Here is a 24,403-nt window from a genome sequence, read left to right as displayed (position 1 = left end):
CCTGAAACACCCTCACTAAATAAGAACTCCAAGAGAGCAAGGATGATGTTTACTGACATGGTCTGAGCATCCAGAACTCTGTCTGATACACAAATGACCCTCAATAAACAATATATTGCTTTGATGGAAATAAACTTTTTTTTTTTTTAACACGAAAGTAGACCATGGACCAATAGCACATTGAGGCTATTTGTGTATGAGCATAAAATGCAGGCATTTTCAGAAATACAAGGTCTCAGAGGTCTCACTCAGAGACCTCTTTCTGAAAGCAGAAAAAGTATTCTCCCAAAGGGAAAGAAAAAGCCATTCCCGATGTGGACTACAGTTTTCCCATTTTATTTTAAGTAGGAAATCTCTCTTATCACCTTAATTAGCAGATAAAATCTACCTCTGGTTCTCCCCTTTCACAAACAAAGAAGTAGCTTTCTCTGAATTAATTCAATCTTATTGAAATTCCTTAATAGAATGATTTACTTAATAGAAATTCATCCTAAAAGAAACAGAAAACACAGACTGCCAAAAGCCTCACATTAATAGAATTCAGCTGGGTACAGTTATGGCCAAGATCAGAATAGCTGATGCTTCTCTCTCTCCCATCTCTGTAGCCTGCTGCAGCTGCCAGACATGGGAGAAGCTCGCCGCTCACAGCACAGAATGGCAGCTCTGAACCATAACTAAAGGCAGGCTGCCAGGAATCAGCAGGAGATAGCTGAAATGAAAATAGAAGTTAAGAGGAAAACGGGGCTGCTTTTCAGAAACTTGTCTATTCACTCGAGGCCCATCATGCTTATATTTCCAAACATACGAAGCCTAAAAACAATTTAATTAATCATCTCTGACAAATCCGTTTCATTTATCAAATGTTCAGAAACTAAACTTTGTGTCCTGAGATGTACAGTCCTCGGCTTTGTAGACCTGGACGATCTGCTGTGAACTCTCCCAGTGTACCGGCCGAGTGGCTCGCTCCTCTTTTTTCTTGTAAATCCCCAGCACCGTTGACAGTTTCCAGCACACAGTACTGAATAGACTCATACAACACCCCCCCCCATTTTCAGGAGACAATGAGGTTCAGAAATGCTATACGGCTTGCTCCAGGATGTTTATACTAAAAGCTACATCTAGGACTATCAAACAGACCTTACTCTGGACTTTTCTTTTAATGTCTGACCCAATTTAAACACAGATGAGGGGGAGCATAAGGACAACTTCTTGAATCATGACTCATGCTGGCTCTTTCATGCAGTTACCAGTTTCCCTTAAATGTCAGCCATTGAGATTTACAAATAATAATTAGATCTGACCTCTTTTAAAGGTAATTACATGACACGTGTCTAATAAAAATTCAAAAGCACAGATCCTAAATTTGATATCCAAGAAGTCTCATTTTAACTACATGATTCAACATCTGCATGCCCCTTCTGAAGAATCCACCATCTTAGGGACGCCTGGGTGGCTCAGTTGGCTAAGCAGCTGCCTTCGGCTCAGGTCATGATCCCAGCGTCCTGGGATCGAGTCCCACATCGGGCTCCTTGCTCCGCAGGGAGCCTGCTTCTCCCTCTGACTCTGCCTTCCACTCTGTCTGCCTGTGCTCGCTCTCGCTCGCTCGCTCTCTGACGAATAAATTAAAAAAAAAAAAAAATCTTTAAGAATCCACCATCTTAATCTCCTTCTACGTTGACCTCTACCGTCCTCACGTACGTGAAGGCAACCTTCAACCGCACACCCACACCGGAGGTTACATTCACCTGGTGGAACTCCTAAGGCAGGTAATGGGGACTTGCCTGGAAAGGTAGGTGAGGCAACACCGTGCCACTTCTGTACTCACTTCTGAATTTATGCTGAAGGCACTGGGGAGCCACGGAAATTTTTTAAGCAGAGAACTGCACAGATTAAATCTGCCTTTTAGAGAGATCATTCTGACAGCAACATGGGAAGATGGGTTCAGAGAAAGAAAGAGATTTGAGGCTGCTGAAGTAATTTAAGTGAGAAATTATCCAAAATAAAGCCACAATAGAAGAAGTGACAGAAGTGATGGCAGCACTGGCACGCAGGCTAATAACCGTAAAACTTAGAGTCATACTGGTGTTCTCAAGTGGGTAAAACCTCCAAAGCTTATTTAAACGCCTAAAGAAAGGCAAATGAACAACTTTTCTAACATGATCTTCATACTGTTAAGACAGTAACCAAAGGCCACAAAAATTGTCCCTCAGGTTCTCTGAGAAGCCAAGTGTCTAAAGGTATTCTGCCTAAAACAAAGCCCCTTTTCAATCACCCAGCCGGCATCCTAATAGGTTACCACTGAAAGGGAAATACAGGAAATGAATCAATAAACCTCAGGCACATGCTTGGCCTGGAAAGACACAGCCAGCATATCAAGGAGCAGAAATCGGAAAACAAAGGCCCTGGGTAATTTAATTACCAGGCCGGAATCTGCTGACTACCGGTTTAATTGTTTGAACAGTGCCCAAACTGTCTGACGAGATGACCACCCTGGGATTTTTGCACCGTTTACTACACGTGACCACACAGACAAATTATGAGAAATAGTTCTAAAGAATGTAAGAATCTTGAATAACCTTCATCAATCACACCTATGATTCCAAAGGACAATTTTTAAAGAGTCAAAATCTTTTAATAAGTAACCCAAGGCTCTTTTGGGCAAATTCAATGACCATTACATACGCCGCGCTCTCAGGACAAGGAAACTGTATCCTTCAGAGATGAGCACCAACTGCCATATACAAAACAGGTAACAAGAACATTTTTATATGGTTAAATTTGTATGTACTTATTTACCAGTACCATCACAAAATAACTTTGAAAAAGCTATTTTAGAGAGGGGTGGGAGTTGCAAGAAGAGTGTAACTGGAGGCCGATAACTAGCAGCAAGGACTCAAAACTGCTTAGTACACTGGAGTAAGCCAGTCTTCTCCCCTGGTTCAGTCAGTATTTCCTCATGCAGGTTTATCTCCTAAGAGTAAACCAACAGAAAACTCCTTTCAAAAAACGGAACAAAGAAGTACCTGTGCTTCACCTGACAATGTTTTCATGTTGGCTTCCCTGAGTGAACAAGGTACGTAAGGCTGAAGGAGACTAACATTCAACATTCACTCAACAAGCGTTTAAAAGATGCCATATGCGGTGCTAAATCCTCAGCAGTTTATAAACTAGTAGAGATAAAAAGATACACATGAAAACTTTAAATAATAATGAAACGCAGCATGTAAAGTCCAAAATGAGTTGGATAGAAAAAAGAACTATAATGGTCTTATAAAAGAAAATGTAGACAAAATTAACTGAGAAAGACTTCATTGAAGAAATAGAACTTCAGCTAGGCCTTTGTAAAAAGCAAGATTTGAATATGTAAAGAACAAAGGGTTTTCTAAGGCTCTAGATCAACAAGAGCACAGATGTGGAAATTTACACATTTCTATTTTGAGAACCAATATGGAAATCAGCTTGGTTATGGGTTTTATGTCATTAGATTAGATTTGGTAAGAAGTCCACTGGCCAGTTTTCAAAGTACTGAAGATAGGGGCTCAAATGCTTCCAATTTTCATGAAAGATAAAAAAGAATAGTTATGCCACCAAAGTGGACAAAAGCATTACATGCTTTGCCTGGTTTTTTAGTTTTAATGACAACATTAAATTTATTGGTATTTACTACCATAATTCAATTAATTGACATGCTTAAGAGGATAAATTCAGTGCAAATTCAGTAGGAAAGAAGAAGCTTAAGATCAAAGACATGTAAGTACAGTGGAGTTGTTAAAAACTTAGGCTCTGAAGTCAGATTATGGCTTTGAGCTTTGCTTATGCCATTTGCTTGCCTGTTTGCTCTGTGACTTGGGCAAAGGGCTCAACTCTATTGTAAAAGGGAGACATTAGTAAGTCTCTATCTTGCAAGGTTTTTGAAAAGACAAAATGACTATAGTATGTGTATAGGACTTAGCACAATCTCTTTAAAAATTGTCCTTTGGAATCATAGGTGTGATTGATGAAGGTTATTCAAGATTCTTACATTTCTTGGGGTAATGTTCAAGAAATGATCATCTTTATTGTTTTTAAAGAAAGGGTATGTGGAGTGTAATCATGCTTGTTGGCCTTGATAAGAGTCCTGGATTTCTTCCTCTCCTTCTTCTTCTTCTTTTTTTTTTTTAGAGATTTTATTTATTTATTTGACAGAGAGAGATCACAAGTAGGCACAGAGGCAGGTAGAGAGAGCGGGGAAAGCAGGTTTCCCTCTGAGCAGAGAGCCCAATGCGGGGCTCGATCTCAGGATCCTGAGATCATGACCTAAGCCAAAGGCAGAGGCTTAACCCACTGAGCCACCTAGGTGCCGCAAGAATCCTGGATTCCTATTCCCAAAACAATGGAAGCCCCTGTAAAGTTTTAACAGTTTCAGTCGAATTTTTGTTTTATAAAGATGCTTACATTGTATCTCTTATAAGAGACCCCAAAGGAAAAATTTACTAACAAGAAAAGTTTTGCTTTGTGGAATAGAGGTCTTTCCCTTAGAAAAAATTCTGTAAATGAGTGTATCTCTTTTTCACCCCGAAAGCTAGAATGCTTAGAGCCAAATCCGAAGTTCTTAGGCCCTACTGCCTGCTCGCTATTTCCTTCTCTACCTCCCATGAGTATTTTCTACTCTTGAATACATTTTCTGATTAGTTCTTTTTCTTATTTGTATCTCAGAATTACTGTTTTTTGTATTATTCTTTAAAAGTATAATCAAGGCAAATTCTTTAAAGGTATAATCAACTGTTTATAAAATGAGGTGCGATCTAATGAACTGAACAGAAGGAAAAGGCATGATCGCCATGACCTCAGAAGGCATGAATCACGTGCCGTAGACGCATTCCCCGCAGGCCGCCTAAATCACTCTTTGGGTGTAAAGCGAGTCCGATGGAACACAAGAACCAGATGGCACAGGAAACCTCTCTCTATGCAAAGCAGCAGCAGGTGAGAGGAGTGCAAAGACCTACAGCCTTTCCTGAATTAGCAGGGCACGGTTAGGGTAACCAGTGCCAGGAGCAGAAGAGAACTGGAAAGTGGCAAGCTGCTGGGAAGTTATGTACTGGCTCCAGGTTAGGAGTCTGGTTTCCGTATATGAACGCTATTTTCCTGAAGGAACTTCACCCTCATGTCCTTCACTGCTCCGCGGTCTTACCTCTCAGCTCATGAGACCCCTTTGCTGCTTCACATACCGCCCTCCTGAGCTTGGAGCTCCCGGTCAGCCATTTCAACTCTGACCTCTCTGGCCACAGCAACTCCTACATGCATTTGACCTTCTACTGTTTCAGTCCCCAACCTGGGTCATTCTTACTGTCCTCCTTTTTCTCCTCCTGGGATGGAAAGCATGGATGACTGTGAGTCTACCATGAACTCCCTCCCTGCTAATTACAGATGCTTTTATTCATCCCTTGACTATCACATGAGCACAACCAGCTGCTCTAAACCTTTCCCCGCACTACGGTGTCTAATGTACTGCTCTTTCCCTGATGTCTCATCTGCTACATTACATAATGAATTAAATCTATATTAACAAAATCATCTTGCTTCTATTTTACCCCAAAGCTGCATCCTCAGCCGTGTCCTCAGCACCAGCTCTCATCCTCACGGGAGCTGCAGCTGTGCGCTACCTGCTCCGAGAAGGACGAACTCCTCTCTTCTAAGGTAACCGTTCCCTCCGTGCTTTTGACTCCAGTATCTCGTCTGCTCTGGGAGCTTGTTTCACCAACCATCTCATTTGCTGCCTATATTCTTTTCTTTTCCAGCTTCCTCACACACCAAGACCACCACCAAAACCAAAACCTTGACACAATACTGAATTCTACAGACCCTGGTTATCCCTCAATTCTCTCCTTCCATCCTTCCTTCCACCTTGAAAACCTCCCAAATACTTTTATTATAATACCTTTCTTCCCGTCCTCACTATCCACGTGTCTATTAACTTCCTGAAATCTGGATTTATCTCCCAGTGTATTGAAAAGTATTCTCTTCAAAGTTAGTGGTGATCTACTGATAACCCAATACATAGCTCCCACACTCCAAGCTGTCTCCCCCTTTGTCTGATCAGGACAGAAACTGTCGTTACAGCCCAAGATTCTACTCCACCAACTACACTTCTCCACTTCTAAAGAAGGCATAATCAAAACTCATTTCTTAGCTGCCTTCTCACTGAGATTTCATTACTAATTATAGCTTTACTCATCACTTCTATGCAGATAATCTCAACTCTATACTCTTACTAATAAATTTTCTCTTACAGAAAAGGATTTACTGAGGTTTAATTTACATATAATAAAATGCAAATTCTTAGGTGGTTACTTAGGTGAGATCTGAAAATTGTATAATCTCTATAACCATCACTCAAAATAATAAAAAATATTTCCCATCACCCAAGATAGTTTCCTTTGGCCACCAGTCAATTCTTCCCAATCTCAGAAAGAGTGAAAAGAGACAACCACTTTCCAATTTCTATTACTATGTATTTGCATTGCCTATTCTAGAACGTCACATAAATATATCCATACAGTATATACTTTTTCGTGTCTAGCTTCTATCACCGGGCATAACGTGTGTAAGATCTCTTTATATTGCTGCAGGTGTGAGTAGTTCCTTCCTTTCTACTGCTGTGTTGTCTTCCCTTCTACTGCTAAACCACAGTGCGCTTTGGATACATTCTGTTGATGAACATTTGGGTTGTTCCTGCCTATGAAGAAACTGCTACGACCATTACTATACAAGTTGTTTTTTTGTTTTTAAAGATTTTATTTATTTGACAGAGAGAGAGATCACAAGTAGGCAGAGAGGCAGGCAGAGAGAAAGGTGGACGCAGGCTCCCCGCTGAGCAGAGAGCCCGATGTGGGGCTCGATCCCAGGAGGACCCTGAGATCATGACCTGAGTCGAAGGCACTGGCTTAACCCACTGAGCCACCCAGGTGCCCCACTCTACAAGTTGTTTTATGGACATTTGTTTTCACTTTCCTTGGGTAAATACCTAGGCACTGAATAGCTAGGTAACAGGTAGATGTCCATTAAACTTGGTAAGAAACTGAGAAACAGTTCTCTCAAACGTATGCACCACTTTGCACTCCCACCAGCAGTGTATAAGAATACTAGCTCATAATCTCATTAGCATTTAGTACTATCAGCCTTTTAAATTTTAACCATTCAGGCTGATAATGTAACGTTATCTCATTGTAGTTTTTAGTTTATATTTCTCTGATGACTCATAACAATGAGTAATTTTCATGCATTTATTTGGCCATTTATGTATCTTCTTTTGTGAAGTGTCTGGTTCCAGTCTTTTGTCCATTGTTAAACTGGGGGGTAGTTTTTTTATTGCTGAATTTAAGTTCTCTTTTGAATGGTGTCTGCTTTCATATCTTTAACTGCCAACAGGTCATATCAAAATAAATGTCCCCCTGTTATCTCCAACACCATACTTAAAATCTAATTTGTATTTTTCTAGTTGGGAACCAGAACTCTCTATTGCTGTCAACCACATCGCAAATATTCTTTAATCATGTTTGCTTTATATCCTAACTCTTGACATTCTCCTCTTGACAGTAAGAACTCCTGAGAGGTGGTAGAATAAATTATTAACAAACAGGCTCTGGGATTTCAAGGCTCAAATTCAGACTCTGCCACTTACTGGCTGTGTGACTTTGGACAAAGTGCTGAATCGTTCAGTGCCTAACTTCTAAGGTTTTTGTGAGGTCTAAACAAATAAATCATAAAAAGTACTTTACATAGTACCCAACACAAAGGGAATGCACAAGAAATATTACTTGTTATTTTTAGAACTAGAAATGACTTTTGCTTAAAATCTTTTCTTGTGACTCCAACAAATAACATCTAATCTAGGCATTTAACCTCTTATCGCTAGACAATTAAAACAGTCTACTAAACGACCTCTTTCCTTCTCTTCTATTTCAAACTACTATATCCCTGCTGGATTTATCTTCCTTAAAAAAGTCTTTACACACATCACGGCCTTTGGCTCTCAGATTCCCACTCCAAGAAATAATCTAAACCATTCGTCCAAACACTCAGGGTCTCTCACAATTGGTCTTTATACACCTCTCTTAAGACACGTCTCTTTCAGGGGCACCTGGTGGCTCAGCATCTGTTGTCAGCTCAGGTCATGATTCTGGAGTCTGGGGATGGAGCCTCACATGGAGCCCCACATGGAGCCCCGCATCTGGCTCCCTGCAATAGGGCAGGGAGTCTATTCTCCCTCTCCCTCTGCTCCTTCCCCCCTTCCCGCCCCCTTCCCGGCTCATGCTCTCCCTCTCACCCACTCTCTCTCTCTCAAATAAATTAAAAAAAAAAAAAAATACACCTCTTACAGATAGGACTAGGGAAAGAATTAAAAAACTATTCAAAAGATTATGCCTAAAATAGAAAAAGCCAGCAGCAGCGATATAAACATTTTACTTAGGGAAAAGGAGGTAAATCTCATCAGCTAAGAGAAGTGAAAGTGGTTGCTTCTGAGGAAGGGAAATGGGGGTGGGGAGGAGGATGGGGAACAGATCTTGTTTCTAACAAACCTTGCAGAATTATTTGACTTTTTACATTGGTACATTTTTAACTTTTTTAAAAATAAAAACTTGGAAGAGAAAATTATAGACCAAGAGAGACAGAAAACAAAAAAAGAAAAAGAAAAGAAAAGAAAAAAGAAAGACGAAAACTTGATTACTAAATGGACAGCATAATGTGAGGTTTGGTTGTCCACACCTAAGGGTCATCCATAGATTTCTGGGAGGAATAGCTGGGCACATCATTTACTGAGAGCAGCTACCCTACTTGCAAATGCACGCGTTTGGATTTTATCCAAAAGGCAATGGGAGGTGAAGGTTACTGAACACAGTAGTAATATAATAAAATACAGTATCTGGGGAAGCTTAAGCAGGACTTGTATCAGAAATGTACTTGCTTGGAAAAGAAACAGGGATTGGTACAACATGCGGTCTTCATAATTGAGACATGAGGTGATGAAAGCCTAGATCAGGGTGATGACTGTGGAAACAGAAGGATTTAATTTCAAGTCACTTTTTCAAGAACACAGGGTATGCTTTGCTGGCCAACTAAATATGAAACTAAGGTTAAAAAAAAAGGAACAGAACATGAAGTAGGCACTAAAGGAATATGTGTAAAGTATAATAAAGAGTAATTCCAAGGTTATAAACATAAAATGTAAATCTTAATGTATAGTTTTTAATACATAGTTCAACACTATATATGTGGTTCTTTCTCTACTAAGCCTCCAATTGACTTAAAACATTTTTGGTTTAGAATTCACTTAAAATCTTATACATATTTTTCACTACTTGATTAATGTTCCATGGACTGCATATTTTCACTTCTGTTTTACTTCCTTGTGGGCTTCACATCAGAAACTGGCTGGCTACCAAGACTCTTCTTTGCTTGTACCTACCTGAGTCTACAGCTTACTCTGTCTAATCTTTGACATGCACCCTAGATATTTTATGTTAAATATAAACTACATACACATTAAAGATCCCAAAATCATATTTCAATTTCTATAAAACAATGTGATCCAAAGCTTTAACATTAAAAATCTTGGCAAGAAAGAAAATTTAGAATATTCCATTTTCACAGAAATGACATCTCACAAGTAATAGCCATTTCTAGTTTACTCATAAAACTATAGCTTCAAGCTTTAAAGATATTTCACTGGGTAAAGACAACTTCTTGACTCCACTGCTCTTCTCAACTAACTTCTCTATTTCTAGTGTCCCTTTTTGCAGTAGAAATCCTTATAAGGATGGACTACTGCCTCTCCATTTTTCTTCTCTTATTTGCTGTTAAAACCCTTCTATGTAGCTTTTGGCCCGCTCACTCCACCAACACTGCTCTTACCAATGGCCAAATACAATGGTCAACTGTCATTCTTCATCTTTCTTGATCTATCCATCTGACACAGATGTTAATTCACACCACCCTCCTGAGAACATTTTCCTCACTTGGTTACTAGAACGCTGCATTCTCTTGTCGCCTTTGCTGGCTCCTCCTATTTTCCCAAGCTTTTAACGTCTGAGTGCCTTAGGGATAGGACATTGGTCTTTTCCCCAATCACACTCACTCCTTAGGTGGTCTCCATCTATCAAGAAATCCTACTGATTCTTCTTTCTCTCTCTTTTTTAAAGAGAGACAGAGAGAGAGTGAACAGAAGAGGGGGGCTGAGGGACAGAGGGAGAAAGAGAATCTTAAGCAGGCTCCATACCCAGCATGGAGCCCTACGTGGGGCTTGATGTCATGACAGAGATCAAGACCTCAGGAGAAATCAGGAGTTGGATGCTTAACCTACTCAGCCACCCAGGTGCCCTCTACGGATTCTTCTTTCACAACATATGTCTGACCATAGCACTATGTGCACTGCTATACCCTGCTAAGACACCATCCTCTCTCACTAGGACTACTGCAAGTGTCTTACTGGTCTGTTTCCACCTCACTCACTATAACCTATTACCAACAAAGCAACCAGAGTGGGGCTTTTAAAATGTCAAATTAGATGCAATCACTTCTTTCCTCAAGCCCCTCTAAAGGGTTCCCGTATTTTATTTAAGGTAAGAGCCAAAGTCCTTATGATGGCCTACAAAATCCCCAAATCTTCCCCACTCCTGCTTGCCATTTGCCTTTCTGACCTCATCTCCCATTCTTCCCTGCACACCCTTGCTCTTCTCTCTTGCCTGCCTCTCTTTGTCCATGTTGGCCTCCCTGCTATTCCTTGAACATACCAAGCAGACCGATGCTCCAGGACCCTTGCATTTACTTTTCCCTCTCCCTGGACAACTCTCTTTCTCTCATATCTATCTGACTGTGCTTTGCTCAAATGTCTGTGTGGCCTTCCCTGACTGCTCTATTTAACACTGTAAAAAACTTACCTACCTCCCAACTCCTCCCTTTCTTGTTCTAGCTCCGTACCACTTACCACACCTAATATACTACATAATTCACTTAATTTCTTTGTGGTCTCTCTCCACACACCAGAATGCAAGATTCATAACAGGGATTTTTGTCTGTTTTCTTCTTTGTGGTACTCCTACAACACAGAAGAGTATGTAACACGTAACTCGTTTTCAGTAAAGATTTCTTGCAAAACTGACTAAACTGAATGAACGAGCAAATGTAAGAAAGAACAGGAAAGAGAGAAAAAGGAAAAGAACAGAAGACAGAAAAAAGGAGAAAGGAAAAGAAAGAGAAGAAAAGGAAAGGAAGAAACTTGCCCAAGCAATGCAAGCAGTACAGTATAGCCAGCATGGTAAGCCAGATTTGCTTGGCATCAAAGTCCATACCGTTCCACTGTAGCATCAGTTAAGAACAAATATTCTAAACAAATATCTTAAGAATTTAAATATGCTCAATAAGCAGTAGCATAGGGGTGCCTAGGTGGCTCAGTGGGTTAAAGCCTCTGCCTTTGGCTTAGGTCATGATAGCAGGGTCCTGGGATCAAGTCCCGCATCAGGCTCTCTGCTCAGCAGGGAGCCTGCTTCCCCCTCTCACTCTGCCTGCCTCTCTGCCTACTTGTGATCTCTGTCTGTCAAATAAATAAATAAAATCTTAAAAAAAAAAAAGCAGTAGCATAAAAAAAGAAAAAAAGTTAAAAAGGCAAGATATCTTTCCTGAAATACAATTAGAAAATGATTAAATCAGAACTATTTTAGAATTCAACTTTAAAGAATATAATTCTCAAAACTACAGAAGTATACATGATTATTTTTGTTAATTTTTAGAAAGATTTTTATTTAATTGTCAGAGAGAGGGAGAGAGAGCACACAAGCAGAGGGAGCAGCAGGCTCCCCACTGAGCAAGGAGCCTAATGCAGGACTTGATCCCAGGACCCCAGAATCATGACCTGAGCTGAAGGGAGACACTTAATGGACTAAGCCACCTAGGCATCCTCAATTCTTTCTTTTAAAACAGCTAAAATTAAAGATAATTTTGATAGGATTGGAGATTTCTGTTTTCAACAAAGATAGAGTAACAAGGATTGAATTTACCCTCCCAAAACCACCCCCACAACAAATAAAAGACAAAATATATGAGACATTGGTTTACAGTACACTGAACATCAGGCAAAAAAGAAGAGTGATCCCTGAGAGGCAGGAAATAAGTGAAGCGAGACCCATGAGGACCCTTAACTAATACCCTGAGAGAGGTTGTAGGCCACAGGTTAGGGAAGAGAGACATAGGCAGAGCCCAACAGACGTCCCTGAGTTGAGGAGATAGAGCTGAGAGTCTAGGGAGAACAAGCTGAACAGAGGTAGCAAAACAGAGTAGCAAAGAAGAGAGAGGTACACACAGTACAAAGCTTTGATCTGTGAGGGTCCTGCTTGAACATCCAGGAGAGTACTGACTGGCACATGTGTGTGAAAAAGCTATCTGAGACCAGAAAAGGAACCATCTACAAGGATTAGAAAAAACAACACTGACTGTTCCTACTGACCAGGCTAAAAAAGCCCCAAATTCACGGGGCATAGGGTAGAGTACTCCAAAGTGGGAAATAATGATACCTACACTGGGCACTGCTCCAATTATAAAAGATCAAATGATATAAACTGTTTCCAAGTAACTTAACTGTGTCCCAGATCAAAGTTCAAGAAGAGGTACAGGAACACAAATGTATGTGACAACCAGCAAGGTAAAACTAACAATGCCTGACATCCACTCAAAGACGAGTAGGTATGTAAAGAAGCAGGAAAACCTGACCAAAACTTGGGAGAAACACAAACAGTTCAAAACTGATTCAGCACTGACAGAGTGATCAGAATTAGGACATTTCAAGTTACTAAAACTGTATTCCGGATCTTTAAAAAGATAACTAAAGACATATTGGATATAAAAAAGAAAGAAAAAAGACCTTAGTCAAGTTTACAGAGCAGAAAACTGCAATGTGTGAGAGAGAGGTACACTGGATGAGATTAATGGCAAATTAGACATTGCAGAAGAAAAGATGCTAGGACTTGAAGACCTACAAATAGGAACTATCCAAAATGAAATACAGAGAGACAAAGGAACTTTTTTTAAATGGAAAAAAAAAATCACTGAGCTGTAGAACAATTTCAAACAGTCTAATATACATGTAATTGGAGTCTCTAAAGAAGATGAGAGGGTGGGCCAGAAAACTGATCAAGAAAATAATGGCCAAAAATTTTCTGAATTCGAAGCTATATATTCCCCGATCCAGGGAGTTCAGAGAACAGAATCATGAAGAAAACCACACAAAGACATATCATAACCATTCTGTATTTTCTTGTCAGAAATACAGAATGGAGCAACATCTTTGAAGTACTGAAAGAAAAAAAATCCAAGTTAGAATTATATACCCAGGACAAATATCTTTCAAAAACAAAGATTTTTAGACACACAAAAGCTGAAAGATGTCATCACTAACAGAACTGATTTGCAAGAAATGCCAAAGAAAATCCTTCATATGGAAGAAAAATGAAACCAGATGAAGGTATGTATCCACACAAAGAAATGAAAATGAAATTGTGCATCTACATTCAGGGATGCAGCAATGATATTCCACTCATAAATATGTAAGATTTTAAAAAATATTGAAAACTCTCTGCAAAACATAATCAACTTTTTAAACAAAAGCAACAAGACTGTATTTTGTATTTTATAAAACAGGCATAAGTAAAATGTATAACAAAAACATAAAGGCCAGGAGGTGCAAAATAATGGTATATTATTTTAAGATTCATGCTATATGTGACATGGTGAACGGTTACTTGAAGGTAGACTGTAAGTTAAAGACCTGTACATGAATGTTCAGAGCAATTCATATGTAACAGCCAAAACCAGAAACCAACCCACATATCTATTAACACATGAATGGATAAACTGGGTATATTCATACAATAGAAAGCCATTTACAATAAAACTACTTAGCAGTGAAAAGAAATGATATGCTGATACATACAACAAAATAGATAAATCATAAAATATTTATACTGAAAAATGCTGGACACTCCCCCCTGTCAAAAGAGAGTATATATTGTATGAACACATTTATATAAAACTCTACAAGACACAAACTCAGAAAACAAATCAGTAGTTGCTTGGTGGTGAGGTGGGGCAAGAGAGATAAAAAGGGGCACAAAAAAACTTTTGGAAATTATGGATATCTTGATGGTGGTGATGATTTCTTTCGTGTGTGTGTGTTATGTGTGTGAAAATGTATTAAGTTGTACACATTAAATATGTGCAATTTACTGCATATGAATAATTCCTCACTAAGGCTGTTTAAAAAGCATTCTGGATTTAAATGTTCAAGTTAAAAACCTGGAAAGTGGTTAGATGACCTACAGTGTTCTTCTGGCTCTACAAGAATGAAAATAAAAGATGAAAACTAGAACAAAATATTTGTAATTTTTGTAAGGGTTAGAATGGATCACAGAAACCAATTAATCAAAACCTTTCCTTATTAGAGATAAAGAAACCAAGTCCCCCAGGGCTGCAGTGACTTGCCTGGGGCCACACAGCTAGAGTCAGTAGCTTACTGAACTGTATGAGCCACAACAGCAGGGACCAGGTTATTTAGGTCACCATTGCATCCCCTAAACCTACAGCAATGCCTGGGATATAGCATGAACTCGGTTAAGTATTTGCTGACTGTATTTCCCCTGGAAAGAAGGGTAAAAAATGAAGATAAAAGGAAAGGCAAAAGGAAAGAAAACCCCCCTTGCAATATGACTGCAAGTTTCGTCCATCTGTAATTCTCCGATCTCTCTCACACAGATGAGGGAATTAAGCAATAGCGTTAACACATCAACATCATGAATACAAGAAAATAAATTATATTCCTTATCTTTGTTTTACTGAATATTTTATTATATTCTAATGCTTAAAAATTTCTAGTTCATGTTGCCAACTCTTAAGCAGGAAAATCAAGAGGAAATACTTCATTCATGAAGATTAGTGACAGTTTCAAATTAAAAACAAATTTAAAGAATAGAGAAATACTTACCAAAAATTTCCCCATTTTTGGCATATTCTGTCACAAGGTACAACATATTTTTGGTCTCCATTACCTATTGATAAATAATTACATATTAGTCCAACAGGAAAGGACTGCAATTCTAGTCTACTGCAATTCAAATCCTATGGAGTTACTAAATAAAACTACTAATAAAAATACCAATGAATGATTCAGCAGGTGGCTAAGTTTACAAGACTGACAATACCCTTCTACTAACACTTTTGTGAGAAATCTCAGTCCTCACTTGTTTAAGTGTGGTCCATGGACCAGCAGCAGCACTGCCAGGCAACTGTTAGAAATGCAGAATCTCGGGCCCCATCTCAGACCTACTGACACAGAATTTCCATTTTGACAAAAAATTTTTAAACCAAAGTGTGACTGTTATGCACATTCAAGTTAAAAAATACGAATATAGGTAACAGGAGTTTTGAAGATCAACTTTCTACCACGTTCTCATGGACTTTTCTAGTTTTGTGCTATAGGTAGACTTTGATTAAGAATAACAGAGATAAATAAAACAGAGCTCAGTTTATTAGGCCTGTAGCCCTGATCACCTGGCAAAATAGGATATTCTTCCTTGTTTACTGTAATATTGTTACAAACTACAATTATTTTAAAAATAGTTCAAAAGCTTCTTTGTAACTCCACTGCTGTACAGTTTTATTCAAATCAGTTTTCTAGGTTCAGAAAGGAAGCACATTAGTGTCACAAATGTGGTATTTCAAATTATACTGAACCAAAAGGAAATCAATTTATAAGTACAAAATGAGTGAATTTTAGATTCTCTGTAACACCATCTTTTTATGTACTGGCATGTGATAACAAGGAAAATTTAACCATTATCTACTAAAAGGCTGGAAATTGATTTTGCCCTATCATGTAGGTTTAGGACTATTTCCAATCAGGTTGGAAAACAAAGAGAGCTACTCACAACTGGAGTTGAAATAAGATAAACAGCAAATCAATTCAACTGCTTACTTAGGTCAAATAAAGATGGAATTCTGTGAATCCTGGTAGCTTTAATCTTAGTTTGGCTTATAGTTCATCAGACATATAAGGATGTGGATTAGTTTCTTACAAGTATCCTCTTTAGGAATTACCAAACCAAACCAAAAAAAAAAAAAAAAAAAAGCTTAAAAAGAGAAATACTCTGATATAAATACCACCAAAGAAGCCTTCTGCTGCTTTAGAACTGTTTTGAGAGGCACACCATGATCTGTCATTCTAATGGTAATAGTAATGGTCTCCAATTGTCTCCACACCTTTTTACTTACAAATCTCTATCAGTAACAAGTTGTTTAGTGAAACGTGTATCACACATGCATGTACATGTATACACACACATGCGTGCATATGTTTAGATGAACATAGCAGAGATACAAATTACATCTTGTGCCAGTGTATAAACACACTATATACATTACAGAATGCACACAAAAATATAAAAAATAAGCACAGAAGTGTTAATATTTTCTTATTATGAGCAAGAGACACTTGTGCTAACCCATGTGAGTGCACAGAGGAATGTGCTAGTATTAGCTTTCTGTGGCGGAAAAAAAAGGCCCTGACCTGTAAACAGTTTTCTGTGGTGTAAATACTCCCACTATACCTGATTTTGAGATACTAACATGGTATTAGTTGGTTTGCAAAACATCTGAAAATTTAACGGTCAGTTCTTATAAGCCAGTACAGACAGAGTCTAGCATACCAGTAGGTGTGCCCGCATCACACTATGGAGATCAAAGTCCTATGCCAGCGTGCTGTAACAGATTTTCAACAGGGGCACCTGGGCGGCTCAGTTGGTTAGTACTGCACTCTTGATTTTGGCTCAGGTCATGATCTCAGGGTTGTGAGATCAAGCCCTGTTATAGGCTTCGTACTGGGCAAGGAGCCTGCTTAGGAGTCCCCCTCTCCCTCTCCCTCTGTCCTGCCCCATGCCCTGACCCTCTTCACCTCTAAAAAAAAGATTTTCTAATATAAAAATTCTACATATTAAGGAATAGAAGTGTTAAAAAAAAGTTTATTACATTATCATTCCTCAATATGAATTACTCTTCAAAAATCAGAGATCTTTTTTTAAGGTTTATGTATTTATTTTAGAGAAGGAGAGAGAGCATGAGTGGGTAGTGGGGAGGGATATAGGGAGAGAGAGAGAGAACACCACACAGACTCTGCACTGAGCAGAGAGCCAGCCACAGAGCTGGATCCCACAACCCCCGAGATCAAGACCTGAGCTGAAAACAAGAGTCAGACATTTAACAAACTGTGCCATCCAGGCACCCCAGAGAAGGTTTTTCTTTTAAAAAAACATAGCTTCTACTTGAAATGGGTACAATTTATTTTACAAAAATGCTATCTCAATAAAGTTGATTTCTTAAAAAAATACTCCTTTACTTTATCTGACAAACTAACCCGAACAAAATATATAAGATTTGGCTCTAAGTATTATAAGTAATATACTATTTTAACATTGTATTTCATAAAACATAAACAGTGTATTTTCTTAAATAAGCAAAACTGCCATATCCTCATTTATGGTACAACCACAAAAAGCCAACAGGTTTGAGTATCATAAATACGTAACTACAAACTTTTTAATTAAATAACCTACAGTCTGAGAAACAACTTAAAAGGAAGCTACCAGTTTTTTATTTCCTAATTTTTTACTTAAATATAGAAAATGGGTACTCAATAAAAACTACATAATTATTCCTTTTTTATGGACTAAAAAAATAACATAAAAGAGAAAGACAATGCAAAAGAGAAAACAGGATGATGTGAGAAGCATGGAGAGGAATAGGGTCACATCCTACCTGATAAAGTTTGATGATGTGAGGGTGGTCTAACATTTTCATTATTTGTACTTCTCGGTAGATTTTCTCAAGGTTCACTGCATCCAGCTGAGATTTATCGATTATTTTTATCGCCACCTGTGTCCCGGGCACAAATAAATACAATCAGTATACAACAGTTAACATCTTCCAGCTAAGAATCTTTTGAATATACAGTACCAGATACTTTGCCTGTAAGTTCCCAGGCCAACAAAAATACTTTAAATTCAACACTCATTCATTCAGCAAGTATTTCTTGGACACCCACCACATGTGAGGCACTGTGGTGATTTTGTTTAGGAGCGCCTTTAGTGTGCTAAGGGGAAGAACTCTGCAGAGCTACTTTAATAAAACATATTTCTCTTTTAATAGAACTGTAATGTTTTACTCCACTTATAAATTGAAGAAATAAAAGCTCAGCAGCTTCAACCAGTTATCAGCCTGCTGCAAAGTACCTGTAAATAATTGATCAGCCAAGCAGAAGGCAGGTTCTGCTGTACTGAAATACCGCTTTTCTAGAAAAGCAAGTGATAGCTTCCAAAGAATATAGACATAGCTTTCGGGGGCGGGGGGGGGGGGGTGGCTAAAGTATTAAAATCAATTCATATGAAAGATACCAACTGGATTAAACTTTTTTTTTAAAGTTTTTATTCATTTATTTGAGAGAGAGAGAACACACAAATGGGAGGAGGGGCAAAGGGAAAGGGAGAAGCATGATTTCCCACTAAGTGGGGAGCCCAATGTGGGCCTCAATTCTTGGACCCTGGGATCATGACCTGAGCAAAGGCAAAAGCTTAACCAAATGAACCACTGAAGAAGAAACTCTAAAATGTACTTCACAGTCTACAGAAAAGTATTCTGAACATAACTCAGTTTTATGTTGTTTCAAGATAATTTTTATTATCCATTACTGTATGTGTTTTAATAGTTCAGTACTCCTAAAAGGTATCTAAGGATATAGGACTCACCTTGTCAATTCACTTAATTTCTTCAGACTCTTGTTTACACAATTAGTTTTTTTTTCTTTCCTATAGCTGCTTTGTCCTTTGCTCTTCCCTCTTTAAACTCTACTGTAAGGTTTATTTCTTACCAATCTGTATTTCTAATTTGCGGTCCACAGCTTGTTTCCTGATTTAAATTAACTGTAACCCAGAGAAGAACTCAAGCTTCCCAGGGGAAATCAAATTACTAAGTATAATGCATAAAATTCAATTTACTGCCAAAGAAGAAAGGGGGTAGTTCCTTCTCTAGACAGTAAAGTGCACACGTTTTGTGATAATTATTTTCATTATGTTTGATGGTATATTATTTCCATAATCAAAATATTCTAGAAAGTAAAAGGTGCTAAACTTTGCTACATAAGGAGACCGATCAATATTGGACTTGGTATTAAGGACATTATTGGACCACCTCAATATTTATTTAAATTTAAATAAATTTAAAGTGACCCCCTCCTCCTCAATTTTATGATACAGTATTATCAGTTACTTTAGGTAAAAGCTGCCAGATAAGAGGATAAGTATATATTTAAGTTTCCCTAATACTCCTTAGGAAGGTAATATGAAGTTTCATAGACATGCTTATTTTGAAGAAAATGTCTTGCCCTCCAATTGTTGGAGCATGTCTAAATATCCCCCTTGGGGCGCCTGGATGGCTCAGTGGGTTAAAGCCTCTGCCTTCAGCTCAGGTCATGGTCTTGGGGTCCTGGGATCGAGCCCACATCAGGCTCTCTGCTTAGCAGGAAGCCTGCTTCCCCCTCTCTCTCTGCCCGCCTCTCTGTCTACTTGTGATCTCTCTCTGTCAAATAAATAAATAAAATCTTTATAAATAAATAAATAAATATCCCCCTCACCCAAAAAAAGCCCCACTTTTAGAAGGAAATGGATCAGAACCCATTAATAAATAAAAAAAGAATATCTTGATTATCATTTCTTTAATACTATAATGTTAAAGAAAAACTTTAGACACTAAATTCCAAGTAAAGCAAGGTTTTGCCAAGAGATACCTCATACTCTTTTTTAAAACCCTGGCCTCAAACAATGAAAAATCGAAAGATACATAAATTATCTAAGTAAACCTTAATAAGTCATAACTCTCATTATTCAACTTTTCTCAACCAAAAAATTCTCAAATGACAAAATCTAATTCTCTTCAATTTTATCTTATAAATAAATGGACCACACGTGCAGATACTTATATCTTTACCCTGTTATCCCTTGCTTGTAAGGCCTGTCAAGATTATGAAAAGGGGAAGCACTAAAGAAAAAGCGGAGCATGGGTTAGCATCCTCCTTCTAATAGTTAGGACTTTTATTAATGCGGTGTATCACACAGCCTAACTTGCAGATGCTGAACCACCCTCATAGCCCAGGAATAAATCCCACTTGGTCGTGGTGAATAATCTTTTTAATGTACTGTTGAATCCTATTAGCTAGTATCTTCTTGGGAATTTCTGCATCCATGTTCATCAAAATACCATTAACATTTTTCAAAGAGCTGGAGCAAACAATCCTAAAATTTGTATGGAACCAGAAAAGATCCTGAATAGCCAAAGTAACTTTGAAAAAGAAAACCAAAGCTGGAAGCATCACAATTTCAGACCTCAAGCAGTATTACTAAGCTGTAATCATCAAGAATGGTACTGGCACAAACACAGATACACAGATCAACAGAACAGAATAGAGAGCCCAGAAATGGACCCTCAACTCTCTGGTCAACTAATCTTTGACAAAGCAGGAAAGAATGTCCAATGGAAAAAAGACAGTCTCTTCCGTAAATGGTGCTGGGAAAATTGGACAGCCACATGCAGAAGAATGAAACTGGACCACTTTCTAATACCATACACAAAAATAAATTCAAAATGGATGAAAGACCTAAATGTGAGACAGGAATCCATCAAAATCATAGAGGATAACATAGGCAGCAACCTTTTTGACTTCAGCTGCAGCAAATTCTTGCTAGACATGTCTCCAAAGTCAGGAGAAACTAAGGCAAAAATGAACTATTGGGACTTCATCAAGATAAAAAGCTTTTGCACAGCAGAGGAGACAGTCAACAAAACTAACAGGCAACCTACAGGATGGGAGAAGGTATTTGCAAATGTCTTATCAGATAAAGGGCTAGTCCAAAATCTATAAAGAACCTATCAAACTCAACATCTAAAGAGCAAAATCCAGTGAAGATAGGGGCAGAAGAAACGAACAGCCATTTCTCCAAAGACAAACAAATGGACCAAAAGACACGTGAAAAAAGAAACTCAACATCACTTGGCATCAGGGAAATACAAATCAAAACCATTATGAGATACCACCTCACACCTGTCAAAATGGCTAAAATTATCAACTTAGGAAACAACAGATGTTGGCAAGGATGTGGAAAAAGAGGAACCCTCTTACACTGCTGGTGGGAATGCAAACTGGTGCAGTCACTCTGGAGAACAGTAGGGAGGTTCCTCAAAAAGTTCAAAATAGAGTAACCTTACAACCCACCATTTGCACTACAAAGTATTTATCCAAAGGATACAAACAGTGATTTGAAGGGACAGTTGCACCCCAATGTTTATAGCAGCAATGTCCACAACAGCTAAACTATTGAAAGAGCCCAGATGTCCACCAACAGATGAATGGCTAAATATGTGTGTGTGTACATACACAAACACACACATATATATATACAGATACATATATATATGTACATGCAGACATAATGAAATATTGCTCAGCCATCAAAAAGAATGAAATTTTGCCATTTGCAACAATATGGATAGAACTAGAAGGTATTATGGTAAGCGAAATACGTCAGAGAAAGACAAATATCATATGATTTCACTGATATGTGGAATTTAAGAAACAAAACAAATAAGCATAGGAGAAGGGAAGGAAAAATAAAATTAAGATGAAAACAGAAGCAAATTGTAAGACACGCTGAACTCTAGGAAACAAACAGGGTTGCTGGAGGGGAGTTGGGTGGGGGAAGGGATGGGCATTAAGGAGGGAGGACACTTGATGTAAGGAGTACTGGGAATGAATTGCTAAATTCTACTCCTGAAACTAATAAAAAAAAAGAAGAAAAAAATGAATTGTTAAAACCTGAAAAAAAAAAATTAGGGCTCATCTAACTGCTATGAGCAAGTGACCACAAAATGCATAGTGATTCAAACACAACAGAAGTTTAGTTTTTGGTCATGTCATAGAATGGAACGGGTGAAGATGCCTCCATGCAAGTATATGAGGTTTATGAAGGTTTTACTGTCTTTAAAAAAAAAAAAAAGATTTTATTTATTTATTCGACAGAGATATCACAAGTAGGCAGAGAGAGGGAGAAGCAGGCTCCCAGCTGAGCAGACAGCCCAATGCAGGACTCGATCCCAGGACCCTGAGATCATGATCCAGGCCAAAGCCAGAGGCTTAACCCTCTAAGCCACCCAGGCACCCCAAGGTTTTACTACCTTTAAAATCTTCCACAGTTTACCCTAAAGGCTGTCTCCATTCCAGCCTGACAGGAGAAGGAAACTTGGAGAAGCTCTCACAAGAGGTTTTTATGGGCTTGCCCTCAAGTGGTACATATTATCTCTGTTCACTTCATTAGTTAGAACTCAGTCACATAACCCCATCTAAATGCGAGAAGCCCAGAGACAGACCAGTGACAGGTCCAGGAAGAATAGGAAACAATGGATTTTTAATGTTCGGCTAGCAGTCTCTGGCATATTCTTCCAGGTAATTTCTTAACAATGGGACTCATTACCAAGTACTTCCCAGAAATATGACGATGATGACTTTCAGAACTGCACAGTACTTTGTAATTTTACAAGATACTTTAACATATTTTAGCTCATTTATTTCTGAACTTTGTGAAGTAAATGGAACAAGCAGAGCATCCATGATGATGAGAAGTTCTAAAGATGTTACATAATCTACAGAAGGTCTTACAGCTCAAGTGAATTATTGGGAAAAACCACAGGCCTTCAAACTCCACGTTCAATCTTTCTACCTTTTCAAAGAGCCTATTATGTGCACCCTTACTGAGCACCTGTTGTGTGCCTGGCATTATGCTCAGGATACAAAAATGAACAAGATCTGATTCCTACCTTCAAGGAACTTAATAGATCTGTGAGAACAAAGAGAATACATTTTGGAAAACAAATTTTGTCAACAAGAAAAATCTGCACTTGGGGGTTTTTCCAATGTGTATGAAAGTTCCAACAAACGAAAGGGTTGTGTTCCAACATTTTAAAGATAACTATGAACTTAGATTTCTGGGAGCTTACTCTCTGCATCCCTTTTCTACTTAGTTCTGAACCAAAGACAAAATCTGCATGGTCATGACAAAGTCAAGCAAAGGACTCTGAAATTGAAGGATTCCTTTCTCTTTGTTATTCATCTGAATTTTTCAACTCTCCAATTTCTACATATGCATGCAGTATCTTTAAAAAAACAAAACTTTAGTGAGTTTATGTAGAGACAGAAAAATTTATATTCCAACTGCTAGGAGACAAAAGGAAGGTTTCCCATAGAACTTCGGAGGACATATCTAAACTAGAATGATTGTTATCAAACTAAATCCCATGTAAAAGCAGCAACACTAAATATTCAACCTCAAAAATGGGAAAAAGTGAATTAAAAATAATAAAATATCTAATATAATGTTATGTGGATTATATTAAGAAATACCCTTTCCACTTATATTTACAATGATTAAAAGCCTTGTGGGCTAAAGTTCAACAAGATGGCCACTTCTATACATTGCTGGTATGACTATAAAATAGGTCATGATTTTTCTGAAAGGTATTTTGGCAATTTTTATCAAGAACCTTAAAAATCACCCATCCCAGGGTCCCTGGCTGGCTCAGCTGCAAAAGCATGTGACTCCTGATCTCAGGGTTGTGAGGCTGAGACTCACACTGGGTGCAGAGATTACTTAAAAACAAAAATCTCAAAATAAAATTAGGCAAAAAAAAAATAGTCATCCATCCTGAGGGAGTTCTAGAAAGATCCGGAGTAGAAGGATCCTGAGCTTATCTTGTCCCATGTATACACCAAGATAACAGCCACAACAGTGCAACTAACTCTGAAAACAACCCAAAGACTGGCAGAAAAATCAGTCAAGGAATTCACAAAATAAGAGGATATAAAGTAGGCCATCATATATAGAACATGTGTCTGAGGGGGTAGAGAGTAAAAATTTAGGACTTTTAGAATGGGTTCAAACTTATGCAACCATCAACTTCATATAAACTGCTACATGCTTAAGATGTTATATATGAATCTAAGGGTAACTATAAATCAAAACCTATTAATGGATATATAAAAAATAAGGAGAAAGAAATCCAAGAGTAGTACTAAAGAAACCATAGAGAAGAGAGCAAGACAAGAAGAAAGGAACAGAGAAGAACTATAAAAACAAGGGTAAAACAAGTAACAAAGGGCAGTAAGTATCTACCTGGTGATAATTACTTTCAATGTAAACAGACTATTACTCCAATCACAAGACACAGGGTGACTGAAAGGATAAAAAAAGCAAGACCCATCTATATGCTGCTTACCAGAGATTCCCTT

At 38.2% G+C, this 24,403-nt stretch overlaps 1 protein-coding gene across 4 annotated transcripts in view; it reads right to left on the bottom strand.

Moving 5' to 3' along the window:
• The window catches only part of SIK2 (salt inducible kinase 2), a 125,748-nt gene that overhangs the window by 88,382 nt on the left and 12,963 nt on the right, over nucleotides 1–24,403 (bottom strand). For all 4 annotated transcript variants that reach the window (XM_032358851.1, XM_032358852.1, XM_032358853.1 and 1 more), the window contains exons 2-3: nucleotides 17,833–17,949; nucleotides 15,008–15,071 (exon numbers count right to left, since the gene is read on the bottom strand). In XM_032358851.1, the coding sequence (XP_032214742.1) occupies nucleotides 15,008–15,071; nucleotides 17,833–17,949 (181 nt within the window). The remainder of the gene's footprint in view (nucleotides 1–15,007; nucleotides 15,072–17,832; nucleotides 17,950–24,403) is intronic.

The sequence above is a fragment of the Mustela erminea genome, chromosome 9, assembly GCF_009829155.1.
Source record: "Mustela erminea isolate mMusErm1 chromosome 9, mMusErm1.Pri, whole genome shotgun sequence".
Taxonomy (NCBI): domain Eukaryota; kingdom Metazoa; phylum Chordata; class Mammalia; order Carnivora; family Mustelidae; genus Mustela; species Mustela erminea.
This window is presented reverse-complemented; position numbering and strand designations above follow the sequence as displayed.